At 35.6% G+C, this 22,705-nt stretch overlaps 2 protein-coding genes across 8 annotated transcripts in view; both read right to left on the minus strand.

The window, feature by feature from the left end:
- Positions 1-259: 259 nt before the first annotated feature.
- On the minus strand, positions 260-7,250 carry LOC105213113 (Kazal peptide Pr13a). 7 transcript variants are annotated; one of them, XM_029040920.2, is made up of 4 exons: positions 7,123-7,250; positions 5,149-5,539; positions 989-1,165; positions 260-860 (listed from the first exon to the last, which is right to left on the minus strand). In XM_029040920.2, exons 2-4 carry the CDS (start codon positions 5,174-5,176, stop codon positions 826-828), a joined length of 240 nt encoding a protein of 79 aa, XP_028896753.1. In that variant the 5' UTR covers positions 5,177-5,539; positions 7,123-7,250; the 3' UTR covers positions 260-825. The 7 variants fall into 7 exon arrangements, with proteins under 7 accessions (XP_028896753.1, XP_028896752.1, XP_054091936.1 ...); XM_029040919.2 differs by having other exon boundaries at positions 7,017-7,215; XM_054235961.1 differs by lacking the exon at positions 7,123-7,250 and adding an exon at positions 6,832-6,945.
- A 3,119-nt stretch (positions 7,251-10,369) lies between these two features.
- The window catches only part of LOC105213112 (dynein beta chain, ciliary), a 30,138-nt gene continuing 17,802 nt past the window's right edge, over positions 10,370-22,705 (minus strand). Inside the window, exons 16-29 of the mRNA XM_011185683.3 lie at positions 21,350-22,699; positions 21,113-21,282; positions 20,739-21,042; positions 20,473-20,666; positions 20,163-20,367; positions 19,938-20,102; positions 18,752-18,892; positions 18,438-18,608; positions 18,056-18,372; positions 17,582-17,996; positions 16,506-17,507; positions 16,297-16,445; positions 13,145-13,277; positions 10,370-10,819 (exon numbers count right to left, since the gene is read on the minus strand). Of these exons, the coding sequence (XP_011183985.2) occupies positions 10,658-10,819; positions 13,145-13,277; positions 16,297-16,445; positions 16,506-17,507; positions 17,582-17,996; positions 18,056-18,372; positions 18,438-18,608; positions 18,752-18,892; positions 19,938-20,102; positions 20,163-20,367; positions 20,473-20,666; positions 20,739-21,042; positions 21,113-21,282; positions 21,350-22,699 (4,878 nt within the window). The 3' untranslated portion in view covers positions 10,370-10,657. The remainder of the gene's footprint in view (positions 10,820-13,144; positions 13,278-16,296; positions 16,446-16,505; positions 17,508-17,581; positions 17,997-18,055; positions 18,373-18,437; positions 18,609-18,751; positions 18,893-19,937; positions 20,103-20,162; positions 20,368-20,472; positions 20,667-20,738; positions 21,043-21,112; positions 21,283-21,349; positions 22,700-22,705) is intronic.

Consider the following 22,705-nt stretch of genomic DNA (forward strand, 5'->3'; position numbering starts at 1 on the left):
AAGTGTAAAATAATTATTAGCCGTATTAAATGTTGGGTATTTTAATATAATGGCCAAAAATTTGTATTTTGTCTGATCTGGTAATAAATCAAAATGTTATAAAAAACGCAAATTTTGAGGCGCTCTCCCACTGGAATAAGTTGGACATCCCTTTATCCCTGGTTGGCAGTATACCCTTTTATATCCGGTCAAACATAACTGTTATCACTCCACTCTCACGGTACTCTTTTTCCGTTGATTTTTAAATGAAACACTTCCATGGAAATTTTTGCATAATGTACTTTGTATAATTTTATTTTATTTTTTACATTTCTATACATGCAATTTTACAGTAAATGTACGACTTTTCCAAATCAAAACTTAAGAATATCACACAAATACCACTTAGGACTACATTGTAACCAACGGCGGCCGCTTGAATGGCAAAATCGCAATTCCAAAATTTACATATTGAAATCTAGAACATTGTCGGGTGCGACATACAGGATCAAGGGCGGCGCTAGACTTGCCTTGCCGATGCCGGTATATTATATATAACTTGTTTTTATTGTAAAATTCCCAAAAATACATAATCTATTTTAATTAGATCTTGTAATATATAGTATATTTATATTGATGTCATATTTGGGTGTGCCAAATGTTGAGATGAAAATGTGCTTATGAAAAGTATCAGTTAATCAATAAAACGATAAAATTGCTTGACATACATATTTTGCACTTAATTTATTAACTAATTTAATTGTTAATTATTAGAACCGGATCACTGATGTTTAGAAGTTGGTACTGTTTCTTCGTTTTTTTTTTTTTTTTGTGAATAATTAGCATCTATGGACATACACCATCGGCAGTTTTCTGGAATGCTGCAATGGAAAGTTAAAAAGTTAAAAATACAAATTAGTAAATTCATATTAATTAAGTTCGTATAATTGTATATGATGATCAAAATATTATGTAAATCATTAAGTTTATATATCGAATTTTTACTTACAAAGATGTCGCAGGCAATTCTCTGTCTTCAGAATGCACAAATTATTGAAGGTTTTCGTGTTGCCAGCATCATCTGTACCACAGACCGGTTTATAGTCCTGCAGATCGCAATTCATTTGACACTTGACATTCGTATCTATCGCCAACGAGTGCGCCAATGCGAAGGCATACAAGGCAACTATTGCATGAAAAATAGTAATGAACATTCGTTAATGTTAGTTAGTTTAAAAATTAATCATTATTTATAAGCAAATACTCTATGAACTGAATCTACTTTATCGTATCGGAGAAACGGTTAGAATTGAAAACTATGTACGATAAAGTCTAAAAGACATTTCACAGTTAATTAGTAAATTTTCATAAATTATAGTATAGATTACGTTGGTAATTGATTATATTGAGTTTGTCTGAAATTAATACATATATAATTTTAATATCCAATACTAAATCAAATATTTATATTTTCTGTAACTTCAAATAGTTGAGTTTATTCTTGGGTAATTTAATTATTTTAATAATTTATATTTAATACCTAAAAAAGTCATTTTACTATAACTACGTTTTAAAAAAGTGAACAGATCTTGTGTAAATACGCCTTTGAGTCGCACGTGCGTCTATTGGCGCAAAGTTGTCTACCTCAAACATGAAGCAATTGATTTCATCGCCTAAAATAGTTTCACAAATAAGTTAACGCATATGTTGAGAATCTTACAAATTTGCGCTATTTCCTATGCTTTATAATTTTCATATGAGATAAGAAAAAAAATACATACATATGTATGTCATTTTTGTTTTCGAAAAGCCCATGGAATAGTTAAACAGTTTTATGCGAGACACGTTTTCTGTTAAATCATTTATTACTACACATTGTCTGTATCACGGTTTCGTTTTTACTCAGAAACTCTTCGTATGCAATCAACACGTTGACGCTTATCTCACCCATATTAATGCATTTAAATACGAATTCACAATCGTACATTAAATTAATAAACAGACAGCGCAAAAAATCGGCTGAATCGATAGACGCCAATTGGTCTGGCTGGGCTACATACCAGATCGTAGGAATACACTCCGCCCTTGCAGTACCTCGCTACACAGATTCCATTGCCATGGAAAAGGGAGAATTGTGTGTGTGCAATATATGTATATTTTATGAAATAAAAAACATCTACTTATTATTTTAAATACATACAAGTCGAAATTGAAGTTCCCCAGATGATGTAATGAAAGTGCTTTTACAACATTGATTAGTAGTTCAAAAGTATTTGGTTCTTGTGTCATATGTGTATGTATGTACATATTGCATTTGACAAGACTAGGTTATTATCTTATACCCATAAGAGCCCAAATATTTTTCTTATAAATAAATCAATATTCCAGTCTCCCTGTAAACCTTATAAAATAATAAAGTCAATATCTTAGCATAATGCAGAAAAAGTTTAGTCGCTCAATGTAGCTGTCACATTAGAAAAACTGAAAGACCACAGAGGAACGTAGCACATGATTGAAAGAAACGATCGTGCTTCGGACAATTTATGCGCGAAAAATACCATCTCCCTTGACGTCTCAAAAAAAAGCTCTTGTAGTCGAAAGCATAACTCACAATTGGCTTATCCAAAATCAAAAAACCAAAAGTATTTCGTTAGTACGCTGATAAATCTCATTATTGAGCCAAGGAATTAAAAAAAATAAAATTTGAATTTTTGACAGACTTTGTATTACTTGTAATAAAAAACCTTTTTTTGATAACTAGATAATGTTTTTTCAAAGATGTGTCCCTTTATAATTTTTCGATAACCGTCTTAAATAATTGAGTTTTGAGATAAACGCGTTTTAAGTTTTGAATTGAAACTGACGTGCCCTGATGGGCAGAGCTTCCAAACGGTCTAACTCTCCGAATTTTACTCGGATCAATTTGAATTTTTAGAGAATATTTTCAATGTATTGTATTAATTAATAAGGCAATAACAAAAACTCGATTTTTTTCTTCTTCTTTTCTTTTTAATCTTCAAACCCACCGAACCGCCCTTAATGATTAATGAACCACTATATTAAATGAAGCGTGAACTCACAATCGAGACAACGAATCGAAAATTGTGAAAAAATAACATGAATTGAGTTTCGAATTGCCTCCATATCCATATAATTCTAGGGATCTAGTCCCCGCGGTTTTTTTTATTTTCAAAAGTCGAATTTATTTCGATATTTACCGCCAGTGAAGATGTGATCGCGTTAGCTAAGGGCTACAAAAAAAGGTAACAGAACGTTAGGTCACACGATCGGTATAATCGGTGTATCGCTCTTGATGACAACTATTTAACTTAAATTATTGATTTATCACACATTCCTCGTGCTTAACTGCAAATGTTTTCTGATTCATATATGTTCATTTATTTACAGAAATACGCCTCTAGGAATGTACGTGCTTTTAATAAATAATTCGATTAAAATCTAATTTATATTATAGCAAAACAATAATTGCGTATTGCTTTTCTTTTCTTTTCAATTTATTAAGATTTTAAAATATATACCTACTTTATATGTAAGGTGCCTATCAATATGAATGATGTTTCCATGGAATTACTTTGTTATGAAAGATTTATGAGTAAAATGATCTAATTTTCAAAATGAAAATTTTATTTTAGGACTTAAGGGATTAAGTGGGTTTCAAAATTTAAAAATGAAAAAAATCCTTTTTGTCTTATTAAATTGTACAAAATCTTTAAAAATTATCCAAAAATATCAAATTTATCCAAGTAAAATTCTACGAGATAGAACCTTTGGAATTTAGAATGTAAGGGTTTAAACGTTTATCTCAAAACTCAATTTTTTAAATCAGTGGACACGATTTCTCGAAAAGTAATGAAGCTATTTCGTTCAAATTTTGCAAACAGCTTTAAAATAATTATCTAGTTAATGAACAAAGTGTTTTTACTTTTATTACAACTATTTTTTCGAACCAATATATGGCTATAATTTTACAAAAGGGTGAGTTTTTTGGTTAAAATTCTGTCAAAAATTCAAAATGCAGTTGTTTCAAATTAATGCAGTTGTTTCCCGAAATAACGAGTTAAAATCAAATAAAATCGTGGTAAAAACAGAATTTAAAATAAAAAAATTAGAAAAATTAGTAAAATATCAATTTCGCAAAACTTATTGTATTGATTTAACTTCAGGAAAAGCTATCAAATATAATCTTCGTATTCCAACGAAGCGAACGACGATTAATCAAGCCGTTCCCACGACAGTCGTAACCGGAACGGACCCGGATTTTTATCCGGCCAAGGACTGTCAAATCGGCAGCATTCCTCAAAATTATTTGGGGAATGTTTTATGCCGCTACAACAACAACAACAACAACAACGATTAATCAAGTTTTTAAATAGCTGTAGAAATTTCCGAGTATTAAATGAAAAATATTTTGATCACGTATAACGTGAAATTGCTTTTTAAGCACATTACTTTTTTAAGACAACATTTGAATTGTTCTGTTATGATTTTTCTTTTCTTTAAATACATAATTTAATAAACTGGAATTTATGGTACTCGAATTAACGAAAAATTCGATGTAACGAACGGGCCTGACAATTAATGTGTTCGTTATTTCGGAAACTACTGTATTTGTTTTGCCTTCGTCCATATTAACTAGATGTATCCATATACTATCAAATTATAATTTTATTGTCTTTGGATGGACCAATAATGTATTATTTGGTCCACGGCAAGAGCTTTTTTTGGACACGTCATGGGAGATGAGATACTAACGACTGAGTTTGTCGAATTTGTCAATACAAATTTCATAAAAAACTGTTTAAATATGTATCTTTGATATGCTGCATTGTTTAAATGAAATATATTATTGTATATAAAAGAAGTAAAAATATCCTTGTTTTCAGCATCTGAAACCCACCTAACCCTTTAAATGTTATTTGATTGAACCCTGCTCTGGTCGAGATTTTTCGTTCACCTATGGGGTGAAAGCATCACGCAGAAATGGCTTTCGAAGTCCATTACATTAAGAGACACCGAATATGATTAGTGTTAATAAAAATAAGTATTTTTTAATTATGTTCTATTTCCGGAAAGCTCTATCTCTCCTTCATTCAAGTTAATTTATTGAATATTTTTTGTAAACGTAAACACTTAAATAAATTTACGTACGTGAAAAGATGATTGCGAAGAACTTCATATTATTTGTTTGAATTTTACTGCAACAACGATGAAAACGTTAATCCAAAATGTAATGCAATAAGGTCTGGCTATGCCGCTCTTGAGTACCAAACTGCCGTCTTTTATGTGTAGATATATGCAAGTATGTAATTTTACGTATTTACGTAACGTAAAAGTAATGCACTGGTTAAAATAGTTCACTCGCTCAATTAAGTAGTTGCTACTAAGTAAGGCTTGCAACTGCGCAACACTTTATTTTCACGTAACAACACTGAATAGATTAAACACGCTTTTTTGCACTGATTATACGTATAATATAATTATAAAAGTTTTTTGCTGTTGCCTCCTTTATTCATCGGAAATATTAAATTTATTTGATTCTCTGTAAAATATGAATAGCACACATTTAATTGTGTTTGTTTTTTGTTAAATAATTATTTTTAATATAATAAATGTATAAAATTTCACTAGAAACACCGTTACGGATGGTTAATGAAATTCAAGCGTTTCTTTGCGACTTTAATAAACGCACAATGCCGTGGATGAAAGCGAACTGAATCGATCGATGGACCGTAAAGTGCGCGATTGGCAAACAAAGTTCGCGTATCGAAGGCGATCAATTGAACCGCGAAAAGATTTCAGTACACACGCATGCACACACACAATTTCACACATTCATATATGTATATGTTGCCTTTTATGTTTGTATGTGTTTATGTATGAAGGAGTGCCCGCACGGAGCCACCGCTCAACAAGGCACAAGGCAGACGGACGAAGGAGAAACGCGCGTGGTAACAGTATCCTCTGTGGACGAGGCGAAATATTAGAAAATGACTTAAGTTTATTTGGCGCTGCAGTTTGCCTTTGCTAGGCGCGTCTGCAAGCCACGTCTGTATGTGCCTTACAATGTTGCAAGCTAATAATTTCTTTGAAACGGCTCGCGGATGGTTGCCTTGCAGGCTATGGCGGTAAATTCGAAAGGCTGCAAAATGGATGTGGATCGCCGCTGGAACGCATTTGATCCTCCGCAAGAGCACATTTAACTATAACAATAATAACAACAAAAAAACAAAAACACACGGTTACTTTGAGAATCGTTTGCTGTTTGCTTAAGCTAATGCAAATTTGTCGACTGGATGCGAAACAGGAAACGCGGTCGTGCGAACACTTGAGTGAGCAATCGATTAATCAACCGCAGCCACCACTGTCGCAGACGTAAGAAAGAATCACAGTGGAACGCCAAGCGTACGTTAGTTTTATAGAACTTTTGCGGCACAGCAGCGGACAAGCAGAGCGGCGACGCGACGGAATTGCGGATCAGCGGCTCAGCAGCTCAGCGGCACAGTGGCTCCACGCAAATCGGCTTACAACAATTGGAAGCGTGCAAGCCACTGTAGGTCTGTATGTGTGTATGCATGTTGGTGTATACAAAGCAACAATTGCCGGCTAATAGCTAATCGATTGTGATCATGGCTTTTAAGCGCTTTGTTGTTGTTATGCGCATTGCCTACTGCGTTAGCGATTGCGCTGTTGCTGCGACGCTGACGTCACAGCGGCTTGCTCTGTGGCTAAGTGAATGCGCCGGGCTGATTTTGAAGTGTTGTTGTTTTAGCGTTTATACACGTTAGAAAATAGTATGAAAAGTAAAATTGAAATTAATAAGAGAGTTACTACCCGCAGGTCGGGGCGTCTTAAGCGCTGGTGAATCGCAACATTGTATGCACATACTAATATAGTACGCTCGGGTAAATATGTATGCATGGACGAGTATGCCCAACGCGTAATGACATGCGCCAAAATGTTAATCTCGCCAGTTTGCTTGCACCGAATTCGAATTATGCAAAAATATGTGGTAATACTTTTAAGTGAAGTCTTTTTTTTTAACGCTTCTGCTATTTATGTATGTATGTATGTATGTATAACACGGTATAAGTTTAACTTCGAATTGGTAATTATTCTTAGTACTTTGGTTCACGATTTTTCACTTAGATTTACAAAAAAAAAATGTCTGTCGCACGCGTTGTCAGTTCGTTCACGTTCTTTTCACTACTGAATGGCCAATATTTGCAAATACATTTTCAGCCGCGCTTCCTCTCGGCACGAAAGCAATAAATCATCCAGCCGCCAGATAATAGTGTGTATACACACAGTCATAAATACATTAATACAAACGCACCCATACACACGCACATAGATGTGTGTACGCAGTAAATACCGCATAAATTTCTTCGCGCCTCTCGTCACTATCGACTGTCTTTGACTTTGAGACTTTGTCTTCGCATTCACACACACACTTGCATACATATATTTTCTTTTGACAGCGTTGGCTGCCAAACTGCTGTCGCCGCTGGTTATCATCAAAAGAGTTTCGTCTTAAGTCATTCGTCATAGCCGCCCAAGCGCTGGTTGCCTAGCTATTCAGACTACATTGTGACCATAAGAAATTATTTCATCAATAAAACACTTTTTTTTGGGATTCTTCTCAACACTCTCAAATCCCAAATCGCTTGGTGTTTGTGTTCTTATCGCTAGTCTCTTCCAATGAAATGAAATTTAACCGAAAGTATGAGAGTACTGAAATAATTAAAATTCCTTTGTGGATTACAGTGTCAAGTTAATGATTTCTTTAATCCTTATAAGAATTCAATAAAAAATCCAATTCAATGAAAAAATAAGAAGAACCGACCTACCTATAATGGGAATGACCATGGCATGTGTTCAGTGAAGTTTGTCTCATAGTCCAAAAACCTTCTTCGAGTGATTGTAAATGCCTCGAAACATTTTTTCTCTAATTGCTCTGTTATCTTCAGATTTTAGTTGACTTCACTTAAATTAAGCGGTTAAATTTTTCTCACGATACACAGTGTTTTGAATTTGACTTCAAAGTGCTAAAAATTCATTAAATATAAACGAAAAGCATATTTTAATAGTTAAAAACATTTGTTACACAAATTAAAATGAATTGCAATAATAGTAAAAATGTTTGAGTTTTCTGACTTTTTTCTACCTTTATTTTAAATTTGTACCACTGTGCAGCGCCAGATCTCATTACTTAAAGAGTCATTAGAAAGAGTAAACGCCTCCATAATCACTAAATAATTGGTTTCTATCTCTTAAGGAGATAATTATTTCTATGTCTATATAAATACCAAAAATACAAGTAATTGTTAAATATTTGTATATAAGAATAACTTTGAATTGTTTATACGCACGCATCATGTTGCACAGAGTATAATACAGTTGAAAGTTACATAACTCTATACCTCAAAATCCTCCATAACTCGAACTTTGGAATTTGCAGCAAAATTTCATATAAATTACCTTATATAACTCGGAAGTCTCTCTAACTCGCAGTTTTTTTTGGATTATTTATTAATTGGTGATTCAAGTTAAGGAAGTTCCACTGTAGTTTTGTTCACCTACGTGCATATGTATGTATATACGCTTTTATTAAAGCGGTTTTTTGTAAGCGAATGACAAATTGAGTGGCAAATTTCCCTGAAGAGAACTGATTTAACGAAACTAAACAGTTTTTGCTGCTTTGAGAGATTTTAACTAATCGTCCCTAGTAATTATTTTGTCTTATATCAATGACTTCGCTTATTTTTGACCAACCCCGGAGAAAATGTAACATTCGTGTTGTTGTTTCAAAATATATTTTGTTTTTTTGGGCGAGTATAGGAAACAGATTATAACTGATTATCGATAATAAATCTTTAGAAATCTTCTTTGAGCAAGCAATCAAACGATCCTAAGCCAACGCTTCAAAGATCCTGAGTACTGCTCTCTCGTATCTTTGTTATTATGGAAATAATTGTATATGTATGTATGTCTATTGATTATGCAATTTAAAAGTACATCCCCGCTTGTTTATATAGAATTGCAATGATTTTATGCAATATCCTCACTGTGCGTAGAAGCACATTTTTTATTAACAAAATTGAATATTTTTTGGAAATATTTACCAGAACGAGTAATAATAAAGTACCGTAATGACGTGTTAACTGATAAGATCTCATACATAATATGTATGTACGTACGTAAAACGTAATAAATATATTTTGTTGTGTATTTCAATTGATTATCTCATTAGTCAACCGGTACTGAGAGACAAATTAACAAAAATAATAACAATAACAACTAAGTGTACGTAGCAACATTTTTGAAACCATTCGACGCATTTATTTACGTACATATATTTATTAATACGTCATTATCATATATTTTTTAAAAAAAAAAATTATTTTTGATAATACACATATATTTTTATATGTAATTCATAGACAATAAATGAGCTTTTTAATACTTTTTTTTAATAAAATATGAGTAATTTATTAATTGGAAAAGGGGAGTTTTCGTTTTGTTTTTATTACTTTCTCTACATTTATTGATGAATTACATTGTTGCTGAGTTTTTTTTAATGAGTGCTAACCAATCAGCATTACTAAGATACAATTATTTTATTTCTTAAATATGAAACGATTTCAGTAAATAATTGTGATTTTCGGAATTTTTTGCTCTGATTGTGAGATCATGCAACATCCACGTAGCACTGATCTTTCACATACTCAAATATTATTGAATGTTGTTTGGACATTTTTCAGTGTCAGCTGTATCCATCTACACTTTGTTCAACGGCGATTCGGAATAATTTGGTGCGTTCGTGCTCATGTGGCTTGTACAAATAGCCTTATATGGCGCAAAGCCCAGATAACACTCATCTATACTACTATAATATTATAAAGAAGAAAGATTTGTATATATGTTTGTATTGAATAAACTCGAAAACTACCGAAACCGAATTCAAAAATTTCTTTCACCATTGGAAAGCTATATTCACCCGAGTAACATAGGCTATATTTATTGCTAGAATCTCAAACTTTTGGAAATAGTTCCCAGGTGAGGGTATCAAAAAGATTCCGTGACGGAAATTTTGTGAAAATGAATCGTCTTGAAAGTCATTCCCTTCGCATCGCAATCGTGTGCCATAGAGTCGATTATCGAGTGCTCGCAGCAGCTTGCTGAACAATATTTCAAAACCCGCCAAATACGCGCTTGAGAGTCGAGTGCGGAGCGTGTGCAGCGGCTTGAAGAACAAAATATATACAAGCTCGCACTAGGTCGTCGAACTCTGAGCGTTCCCAACGCCTTCATAATCAGAGTCTTTCTCTCGGACACAACGGACACAAAAGACTAGAGGTCGTAATCATGTTTTAACTCCAATATAAATTGGAGTTTTAATAATATCCATCGCTTTTTCACTTTATTTATTTCCTTCTTTTTAATTTCCAAATTTTACAAATTAATATATCTATGTTATATATTCATTAAACAATCTACATTAAGCCTAAGGCTGTATATTTCTCTACATAACTAAATAAGCATTAGTAAATTGGATTTACACATATTGCTGCACTACATTTTATATTGTTGGAATTTAAAAAAACAATTATTATTATTTAATTATTATTATTATTGATGACGACAATTGTTGTATTATTCAAGGTTGCAGTAGCAGAGCCACGCCAGCTAGCGTCCATTTACCGGGTTTATCTTTGGTTTTCAGGTTGAAAGTCCAGACATAAGTGGGGCCGCGAGTACGCGTCTTATACAAAGGGCATTCATACATATTGCGCAAATCTTGCTTATCCTGCGTAATAGCCTGTAAACGAATAAGAATATAGTTATCTTCTTTTTTTGTGAAAAACATAGTCATTCCTAAATATATTGTGTCCTATTTATTTTAATACTCGAACTTTGTACGAGTATACATATGATGGGTGAGTCCGTTTTGGTAACCTTATTATTTTTACCTAATATATAATATTTCAACTTGTTAGGAGGCGATTTCTTTGTTATGAAGATATAAGTATGCTTATCGACCGAATGACTGTAAGTCTGATTAGAAGGTATGTTTTTGTCCCAGCGCCCGATTGAGCTACTATAGTAAGAGATCGAGATCTTAAAGGGAAATTGCGCAGTGTAATCAAACAACGCTAAGTTATTATACATATATGGTGACTATTCTCCAGGTGATCGATACAAATTTATTTAACGGTCAGTTTTTGATGAGCCACGCTCAGTTGCCTCGAAAACTATGTACTATGGTAAATACGGAGGGAAACGGGACAAAAAATCACGATTAGCAGACCGACATAAGATCACAGAAGAGACCGTAATAATAAGAAAATTTAGTAAGAAATATCGGGCATAACAAAGCTATAGCTAGCTGCTAGCTTTTCAAAATTACTATTTATGTGGAGCCTTAATATTGTATATGCATGTATGCATGTAAACGCTATAGCTATAGAACTTCTGGCGCAAAGTTCAGTGGATTCCTTAACACATTGTATAAGTTTATAAATATGTATATGGCGCATACAAAACTGGCATACATATATATGTACATATGTACATTTTCAATTTAAAATGCAAACATGTGCTGCAAAGAATTTGAATTTATGGCGCCAGCATCCAACATGCGATTGCCCCGTTTTGGAGCCATTCACATTGTTTGTTACCTCAACGTCAATGCCACGATTTTAAAGACGCCAGACAAATATTCCACTTTTTATCTAATTTCTATTTGTTATTTGCAATTTTCTAAGGTTCGCTAATTTGCACATCAGTGATTTCCACATTTATATTCGTACATTCATAGAATTCGATTTGTAGACGCCTCTATAATTGCCGCCTAGTGGCATGCTATTGCTCACGTTGACGTTGCCGTTGACGCTGGCGATTTTGCGTTTGCCTTCATTTGGCTTATGAATCTATTAACCTTCGCTGGAACTCCATTTCCTCTGGGTAAATATGGCATACGTACAAATGTACCTAAATTTTCGCTAAACAAATGCATGCTCATTAAGTACACTGGCGGTCAGATGAGGGGTGCAATGCGTTTTTTATTTAAACAAATATTAATTTCATTGATTTTTAGTATATTTTTATATGCATGTCTCAGTTCATCCGGATAGGATTATTTAATTTTTGTAATAAAAAAAGAAAAAAAAATCGTCGGAAAATAATTGTATTCGTATCTATGTCTGAGAACGATGACGTTTCTGTGCTTCAGTGTCTATTATAAGGTTAGATTAGGTTAGGTTACAACGCTGATGGTCTATGCAAATACACAAGATCTCTCTTGGACAGTTATGAACACTGTCCTTTGTGGTACCAAAAAACTTCTAATGACCCAAACGATACGACAAAGCGCTTGGAATCTATTACAAATTTTTTGATTCGGCTAATGACAATTCAAGCCAATTCGCTAGGTTCGCCGAAGGTGTGCCGACCAAGGTGTTTCAACCTCAGTCGGGCAAATGTTGGGCATTGGTGAAGGAAATGCTTAGAAGATTCCACCTCCCCTTCTTCCAAACAGATTTGGCAGTTTGCCTATCCGACAGTGCTATCTCTGTTATTTACCCTCTAATTATTTGTGGTGGAATAAACTTAAATTTTGTATGTACATACATATGTATTTTATAAAACATTTCTAAAATTTTTTTCAGAAATTTAGTCAGTAAAGGAAACAAAACAATTTGAGCTAGAAACTGAGAGAATTCGATATCAAAAAGATTGTGCAATTAATTTGTATCAGTACGCGTCTAATAATTGGGCTAATGTGTAAAGATGAGATCAGTATCCTTTTTAACCTTATACCATCTTTCTATAGAAATTTAAGAAATATAACAGCAGAAAAGATTTATAATAATATTTTAGAGGAGTTTCAAGTTTATGTATAACTAGTCATGTATGGAAAATACGATATTGTTCTCATAAGGCAATTAGTGTTATTATTATTATAAGTAAGATTTTATATGGTTATTCCATTCAATACTTTTAAAATTATTCTTTGGTACACACAAATCCATTATTTTGAAACAATTGAAACATTTATCTGACCGCTAGTGTACAGACATAAAAATGTATGTTATGTATTTGTTTTATTTGCAAATTTTATTGAAAGCAACGTTATTTCACCTACCCGAATATTGATCACTGGCATTGGTGGATAGAGCTCTTTGAGACGCGATTCCATAATGATACCCTGCTGTACATCCCATCTGGCGCCTTCCATAAATATCCCATGAACGTAAGCGCCTTCACGCGGAGCCGTGCTATAAATAAACGCATGCAAACTTATTTATATATGTATGTATTTGTGTACATATGAACAGTAAGATATGGATACGGGTATCGTGACATTTAAGATCATCGATTTTGCAAAGAAACTCACTTCAAATATAAAATCTTGTGAATATCTAAAAATAGCTCTGCTAATGAGTTTAGCACTTTATTGCCATATAAATTTATATATGTACGTATGTATGTGTGTGTCATGCCCAGTTGCAAATAATATTTACTGGTATATGTAGATGATTGTGGCCCTGTCACGCTGCTTCACGTAATGATGTGCCAGCGCCGCCTCAGTGGCCGCTGTTATTTGATGATTCTGATGATTTCCAACCTATTGACGCCTAGTTTTGCTGTCTCGCCAATGATTGGCATCACTTTCGGCGTCGTTGCACCACCGATGCTACATATGCACACACATACTCGTACATTCGTGTACATTTTGCTGAATGGCGTCAACATCGTCACGGTTCTACTGGCGCGTCTTGCCGTCGTTAATGATTGCGCCAATTGACTAAATGATTTGTTTGTTTAATTATACGACATGCGACAGACTAATTGCCCTCATCATTGTGTGAATATGTGATCGCATTGTAAGTACTTATGTTGTGATTTGCGAAATCAATTCATCACCTTTATGATACCTAAGGGAATCCCTTCTACAGTGTTGCGGAAAAGTTTACACTCAAGAAATTCGATGCAATGGGGAAATTTAAAAAATTAGGTGATTGTGCAAAGAATATTTTTATACTCTCGGACCGAAGTTGCTAATATACATACATAAATCAAAATGATCAGGATGACCAGACGAGACGAGACGATTTCAATCTGTATGTCGGTCTATCCGTAAGTCCGTGCAACGGATAACTTGACATATGTTCATTGTGACTGTGGGAGGGTTGCTAAATGGGCGAAATCGGACTATTGCCACAAAATGGCCAAAATAGAAAAACTATAAAAACCTTGTATATATTTCGAAAACCAATAGAGCCATACGAACTAAACTTTCTGCAGTTGCTTATCTTACGTACACCTTATATACTGTAAAAATATGTGAAATCGTATAATAACCACGTCCACCTCCCATACAAAGGTTATGTTGAAAATGACTAAAAGTGCGTTAACTTAACTCACTGACGGAAAACATCGGAAACACTAAATTTTACAGAAGAAATGGCAGAAGAAAGCTGCACTCAGTTAAAAAAAAATGGAAAATGGGCGTGGCGTAACCCACTTATGGGTCAAAAACCATATCTCACAAACTACTCCACCGATTTTCAAGAAATTCGGTATATAATATTTATCACCCTAAAGACATGGTCATATATGGGTGAAATCGGTTCACAACCTCGCCTACTTCCCATATAACACATTTTGGAATTCCATCTGATTCGTTCACTTTATAATATATACATATATTAGGAACCTGTGATGATAGCGGAATTAAACTTTACACAAATACTGTATTTGAGCTGTGACATCATCGAACATTATGAACTCAGTGCCCAAGGGTAATATTTCACCGTAAATAGCGGCAAATCTCTCAGATATTTGAATGTAATTCAGAGGGACTTTTTTAATAATGTATCTCTGTACCAAAAATGGTTAAAATCGTGTGATAACTTCCCTAGCTCTCATATACCTAATTATAGGTTTTTCAAGAATACGATGGGCTTTATACCTTATAAATCGGTTAATATATGAAATATCTTAGCCAAAATAAGTGAAGGTATAGTCTTGGGTCTTGGTGGTGAAAATGTGTAAACTCGGTTCAAGAATTACCTCAGTCCTCTTATATAATATATGACAATTTTCGTTATTCTACTCGGCTTTATGGGTCTCATTAAATACTTGATATATTTCTTGTGTGTGGTTTGAATAAATCTTTCACAAAATTGATATTACGATGATAAAAACACTAGATTGTAGATCTTTGTTAACTCTGATTTAATTTAATTTTTGGACGATTATTTTTAATATTATTGTTATTATACATTATATACACGTACATACATATATAGTAGGTTTTCTTATAAACTCGCATTGAATCATTGCATACTGCTGATACATCACATTTTATATTCATTTAATAAGCAAACTAACTCCAAGCAATCAAGCCGAAACGCTTTTTGGCCTCTGGGTTCGCCGTTGGCATAAGTACATATGTATGTATACCCAGTTGAAAAGCAATTGAACTTGCAAGTAAAATGCATTAGTGTTAAACAATGACGATCAAGAGAGTTAAGTAGGCTAAGTGCGTGACTAGCCGACGGTGGCTGGTGGGATTGAAACACGACCGAGGCAGAATTAAAGTTAGATAAATACATATTTCAGAGTTTAAAATGTATATTTGACCGAAAAAAGCTTACGATAACAATACAATAGGTCGGCGGAAGTAGTAGCCACTATTTTTAAATTAACCCAAAAGTTTTAGAAAGAAAGTTTGGCCAAAGTTCTAATCAGTTACTGGTGGCATTGTATAATTAGTTAAAACAACGAAAATGTAAACTACGCCTAAGATGCTTGTGTGGACAACGCAATCACAGTCAGAATTGGCGAAAATTCACAGCAACCCAGCGTTAAAAAAATAATAATACTACACATATGTATATATATAAATGTAAGCGTAAGTATTATATGTTGCGAACGCACGTACTGAGGGGAGTAACAGGAATGTTTGTACATGGCGAGGTCAGTGAAGAAGTCAATTCAATTTGCGACTTGATTTATTTACGGTTAAACGATAGTAATATTGATGTTATGTGATGGTGGAGACGAACTTTTCGATGAGATTGATGCTTGAATGCGGCTCTGCTGATGATTGATTAGTTGTTGGGAAAAACTTTCTTCTGGGTTGAAAGTTCATTTCAGAGGTAATAAGTGTAACTACATACTTACATATATTTAATACAAGTATAAATAATTGTGAAATTTTAGTAAAAAAAAAAACCAAAAAACAAAAACTAAGAGGAATTCCAAAATGAAATCGCTTGATGAACTCACGTGAAATCCTCTTTCTGCTTTTTAGTCACATCACATTGTAGACACATCTTATCCAACGGTAATTCATTGCGCCGCGCGGTGCTCTGCATAATTGCGGTCAATAGTGATTGCGGATTGAAAAAGCCGGCCAACCAAACACAGGAAGGAAGCTAAAATGCAACACCAAACCATTCGCTTAAAAACAATGAAAATATTTCAATTGTACGCACCACAAAATCAGTAGACCATGTCTCCAATTCCCGTAATCGCAAACACAAATCGATAAACCATGAATTCAAGCCTAGCAGCGATGGATAGGCGCGCTGCGTCCACACTGGCGGCACTTGGTCCAGGAAGAGAGCATTTTCTAATACCTCCATGTCTGAGGTGATCGTCAACTCGCCCTTCAAACCCAAATCCAACTCTTTTAGACTGCGCTTCATCTCGCTTGTCAGGTAATTCATGCGTTCACATTCCTGAAAAGCCACAATCACGTATGGCGTACGCTCCTCCACCTTGTTCATTATCTCCACCATATTGAACTCTTCCGGTAATTTCTCCATAATCTCATCCACAATTTGTTTCACCTTATCCTCCCTGGTCACCGTGGCACCACCACTAGCGCCAGCATCACGCGGTTGCATTTCAAAGACAGTGCGAAATATATTCTCCGCACGTGTGGTTAAGAAACCTATCTCTGCGTTCGGATGCAGTCCGTAGAGGTACGGAGATTCGGCTGGCATCGTTTCGTCAACATATGCGTGATAGCCGGCGTAGTCGGTGTTGGGCGGCGCAGGAAAACCGGGTGCTAGAAACAATTCACCATCTACCAGATCTGGTTGCATATACTCTTCGAGATATGTAATGCACAAACGTCGATCCCAATCATCCGTTATGTGACCACCATACATGATTTCTCCGAAGAGATAACGCAAGTCCTCCCATGGAACCTTTGCATTAGCCTCGAGGTAATTATACAATACCGACACACTGATATTTAAATCGCCCACATTAAATGGATAGACCTTATTCCAACCTTGCGGCCCGAATTTACGACGCTCAGCGACCACAGCATGGAAATAGCAAAGTGAGAAGAGTATAGCTTTGAATTCAGCTTCCTTGCCGGACATTTCCAATGTTTCTTGTGTGAAGTTGTCTAGTGCTTTATGCAGATTGGCTAACATGCCTGTGGGCGGTTCATTTGTAATCTTAATAGAGGACTCCAGTATACCCTGGGAGCAACAAAACAAATTTAATAGAAATTTAAATATATATGCGTATGTATCAACTGTTAAGACTTCTTTACTTGTGGTATAATGTGCGCCGATGGTGTTGAGGCCGGTTCAGCGCTCAAAAACATGCGATATTCGGGATGTGAGCCCTCTGCGTAGAATTCCAATTTCTTTTCCAAAGCCGGTAACCATTTTCGCACTAAATGTATATTTTGCAACACAACCCAATGCCCATTTTTAGCTGCAGTATCCATAGCCGCCTCGGCAATTACCTCTTGTCCCTGGCCCAAAGAGACATTGTGAAAATTACCCAGATCCATTGTGTAACCCAAAAGTTTTCCCAACGCCTCAACGTCCTTCAGTGGATTTACGCCCGGTGAGAGTATAAAGAAAATTGGTGTGGAAGCACTGGTTTCCTCAAAAGATTTCGCAAATTCCAAAGCCCGATTCTCCACATATTTGTTACCAAGTTTCTCAGCAATGAAATCACTGTTGAGTAAATATAGTTTAATTGAATACTTAATGAGTGATTTTAGGAAAATATTTACGCTAGTGCGTAGGTCATGCGATCGGGTCGCAATGCACGTATCATGCAAAGACGTTGTAATGCCGTCTTATTCTTCCACTCCTGTGGGAATTTCTCCTTCTCTGGTGCTTCGGACTCCACCAGCTTCTTCCAGCGTTTCGATGAAGTCTCTATGTCGCGATCGAGGTTACGAAATTCATCTTTAGACGCCAGACTGCATATTCCGCCCCACGATTGATTGGAAAGAAAATCAACTGGACTAGTAACGTGCGGTTTGATCGGGAAGCGGAGTAAAAAGTCCAGTTCCGTAGATGTAATCTCCTCGTTCATCAAAAGTATCTACCATAAGAATATTTAAGTTTAATATGGTACACAGAATTGTTAATCCTGGTGATTTTAAGTACCTGAAAAGCCATTTGCGAGGCAAATATCAATTTATCACATTCGAATAGACCCCTCGAAGTATATTGGAATACCGAGTAGGTTATGCAATCAATTAAGTTAAGAACACGTGCATTTAAGTTTTCGCCGGGATCGGCGCGTGCGATGGCCTTTTGAAAGACTACACTAAAAGCCTGAAATAATACAGTAACAAATGGATGAATATTAAAAAACGATCAAGACTTAATTAATAGAAGTAGTGTAAAGCCTTTATTATAGTATCTTTAGGTAGGCTGCCATTATTGGTAAAGAATTATCTAAGATTTCACCACTTTACCTTAAGCGAAAATTGATAAATGGGATTAATAGTATTGAGTTCGTTGAGTATGAAGTAAAGTAAACTGGCTCTTGCAGCTGCTGGCCGATAATATTCGCGTGCCTTGTCAATTTCCTTTGAAGTAATTTTAGCCTCAGCCACCTAAAAAACAATCACAAATATTCGAGTTTTTAGAAAGTTATTAACATAGTGAAGACAAACAATCTTTTCAAACTATTTGAAATTTTTCTTTCACATATTTTTAAGAAATCAGAATCGCTAATCTGCATCGTTTATTCAGTTTTGAAATAGTACAATATTTCATTCAACATCGGTATAGAGAAAGCAAATATATAGACTACATGACACTGAAACTATACACATAGGAAATAAAAGTTTTTTCCCAAAATTTTTCCCAGAATCGGTTCAAAAATAGGGTATCAAATCAGACTTTATTATTTACATATGAAGCAAATTCCCGATGTAATTATTGCAATTGGATAATCATTAAAAAAAGCTGAAACTACATAAACAGCCAAATTTAATTCCAAAAATATTAAAACCAGAACAAATTTAAAGCTTCACTATTTAACAATTCTATTGAATATTAGGACTTCATAAAAAGTGTTATCTGAAATCAAGGATTTGGCATTTAGACTGTCAACCATCACTACTAAAAGGTAACTTACCGATCCAAACAGTTTCAGATCACCGAATGACTGCCCTTGGACGAATAACATCCGGTACAATTCCGGTACCGTAGAACCGGATGTCATTGAATTTACCTCGCGCAACTTCGTTTAGGATACTGTAAACTCCTATTTATCCACATATCATATATTCGTTCAGGATACTGTAAACTCCTATTAATCCATATATCACCAACCATCTCTTTGCATGTCCAATTAACCCCACACATCTAACAGACCGACCCTATCGAAACATTGTTCGATAGGCCCTGGTTTTCTGGGCCTCCCGTTAGAAGTCTTCGATCACAATTGACTTATGCTTGCCGGTTCAGACAGGATTAGGTAACCGTTGCAACAACAACAACTACTATTTAAACGTGGAACAGCTAAACCTTACTCATAATAACAAAATTATATTGATCGGCATTCGAATATGTGTAATAATTTTGAATTCAGCATCCTAGGTTCTCATGGGCAAATATGGATTTAAATATGTGTACTAAACTATTTCCGCTCACCTTTAATTCAATCTCAGAAGCAGTACTCTTCGTAGTTTCTAAGTTTTCCACTAAAGCGGTATCACCCAAAATATTTTCACCTGCCGATGATAATCTTGATAAAAGGTCGTCTTCAAGTTTCTTCAGCATTATTTTAAAATCATTCTGTTGCTTTGTTAATTCGGCCTAAAAGTGTTTGAAATTTTAATAATTTGTATTGTCATTAAAATTTCTACGCATGTATACCTTCAAATCTTCCAGATCAGGACGTTCGGCCTTAACAACTTCCGCTAATAGTTGGTCCTCCAAGCCGTCACGTGTTACAGTAAAATTAATTAAAGTGCTTTGTGCTTGCATTTCTGGCTTATAATGTGGATTTGCTAATTTCGTGTGTAATATTAAGCGGAAGTTGGAGTTATACTCGATTTCCTTGTCGCCAATTTTAATTGCTCTGAAAACAAGTAGTTGAAAAAATGAGTTTAAGTGGAAATCAAGGAGTACACTTAGTAATCGAATCGTCGTTATCGAATTTAATTCAGCTCAACTTAATACTCACTTGCCCTTCTTTATCAGATTTCTACCGAGTAACGAATCCAACACGGGATCTAGGTTCTCATCTATATTCTCGATCAGCACAATAGATCCTTTAGTGATAGCCACTTCTATTACATCCAAGTAGCTACGTTGACCCATACGTATTACTTTCAATTCTTCACCATACTTTTGTTTTATCCATTTGACACCTTGTAGCTGGAATTCATTCAAATAGAGAAGAGTTTTTAAATTATTAAGTAAGTATGTAAATAAAAAGAAGGCAGTCACCTGTGGATCGATCATCAAAGGCCAACGATCTGAATTCGAAAGTATGGTGGCATTCTCAGTAGACATACGATCGCTTGGCAAGCCCTCATTGGTCCATATCGCAATTGTTGTATCATCTGTTAGTAATGATAAGGGATCTAAACTCTCAGTAGTTGGTATAGGTGGGTCAATGCTTTTCAAGAACGGTGTCCACATCTTTTGCATTAGATCGATGCGAAACTGTTTCGTAAAACAGCCCACATATGAGATGAAGGCGGTTATGAGTAGAATATCGCCGGGTAAAGTAATGCCTTGTTTCACGAAACTTTGTTTTTGAAGAGAAATATGCTTATTAATTGAGTACCGTTAAGTGCTTTGAAAGTACCCGAGCTCACCTATTTACCGCTTCGGCCCAACGTACATTCTCACTAGCTAGACCATTGACTAGTCGGTTTGCTAGTGCGATTGTGGCTTGTGTGGCGTCGGCCTCTTGTTGGCAACGTAGTTTATCAGCAGTTGCTTGTTCAAAGTCCGCTGTCAGCTTTGCCAATTGCTCCTCAAGGTTCTACCATGTGAAACGTAATTAAAGTTTTTGCATAAAAGTAATGAAGCGTCGACAGACAACTACTCACCGCGACTTTTCTTTTGATGCCCGAGAGTTTTTCCTGTGCTGCAGCTAGCTCTGCATTTGCTGCCGCTAAAGCCTTACGTTTCGGCTCCACATCGCAGTATACCTCGTAGAATTTGATTATATTGATTACCCAGGCGCAAAGTCCCGCAGCTGCGCCGGACTTGGAGCGCACGAATTCGGGCTCAAACTCTGGATCTTTTAGATATGGTTGTATAGCTTTTATAATTTCCGGATGTATATTCTCTTTATCGTAATTGATGAGCGCGTCCAAGAATGCATCGACTTTGGCCATTGAAATTTTTGCTGCTTTCCATGAACGATCCTTGGGTAGTTTGCCACCTGGTGCTAGCAGTACCATGACAGCGGCGGTGACATTAGTTACTGCGCCCGGTGGAGAACCAAACGATTTCAGTTCAGTTAAGTTTGCTTTGTTTAAAGTGTTGAGCGCCTCTTGTGCAGCCGTTAATGCGGGCTCCGCTTTCAGCAAATCTTCTTCACAGTCTTTTTGCTTCTTACTCACTTCATCGGCGATGAGCGCAACTTTCATCTCTTCCTCGTCAGCCACTGCCTTCTCTGTTTGCACCTTCTCTGTTTCGACGCCGACGATTTCGATTAGGGCATCAGCGGCCTCATTCTTCTCTTTTAATTCTACCTCTTGTACTGCCAATTTCACTTTCAAATCGGCCACTTGCACAGCTGTGGAACGTAACTTTTCCAGACCATTCTCTAAGCGCACAATCTTGCCTTGTAAATCGTCGTGTTTGTGGTTCAATAACTTCAGGTACAAACTGATCTGTTCAAGATAACTTTTTGGTGTGGTGTAGTTATAACGTCGCTCGGTTTGTAGATACACCTTGGACATAGAATTAACCGAGGTGTGTACATAGGCCATAAATTTAGCAACCGAATCGCGATGTGTTTCAGGTAGTACTTTGTTCAACGACAGAAAGTTCATTGCCACCGAAATAAGTGCTTCTTGTGGCCATTCATGGAACCAATTGATGGATGTGGCATTTATAATAGCGGGGAATTTACGCGAACGCACACGCAAAGTGGAGCCGACTGGCGAAAAGCAAAGTACAATCTTCAACTGTTTACGCACGCGATCTATGAAGAATTTCCAACAGTTCTCACGAGAGTCCACCATTCCAGCGCCTTTCACTTCATTGCGTACCCCAGCTATTATATTTTCAATTTCATCATCGGGAAAGAGATCGGGTATCTCGCCCGTAGAGAGCATGTCATTGATAAGCACGAGAAAATCCTCGCTGGGTATTTGTGCATCGGTCATTAGAAACATAGTGCCAACATTCTTCAAACCAGCTTTCAGATATAAGCCAGAGAATTCGCTCTAAAG

Source organism: Zeugodacus cucurbitae, chromosome 2, assembly GCF_028554725.1.
Source record: "Zeugodacus cucurbitae isolate PBARC_wt_2022May chromosome 2, idZeuCucr1.2, whole genome shotgun sequence".
In the NCBI taxonomy this organism is placed as follows: Eukaryota; Metazoa; Arthropoda; class Insecta; order Diptera; family Tephritidae; genus Zeugodacus; species Zeugodacus cucurbitae.

Coding starts and splice junctions, on each gene's coding strand:
- LOC105213113 (XM_029040920.2), bottom strand. CDS start 5,176: ATGAAGTTCTTCGCAATCATCTTTTCAC. Junction 1,166..5,148: donor CTTCGCAATCATCTTTTCAC/GTACGTAAATTT, acceptor TTCATGCAATAG/TTGCCTTGTATGCCTTCGCA. Junction 861..988: donor GAATTGCCTGCGACATCTTT/GTAAGTAAAAAT, acceptor TTTCCATTGCAG/CATTCCAGAAAACTGCCGAT.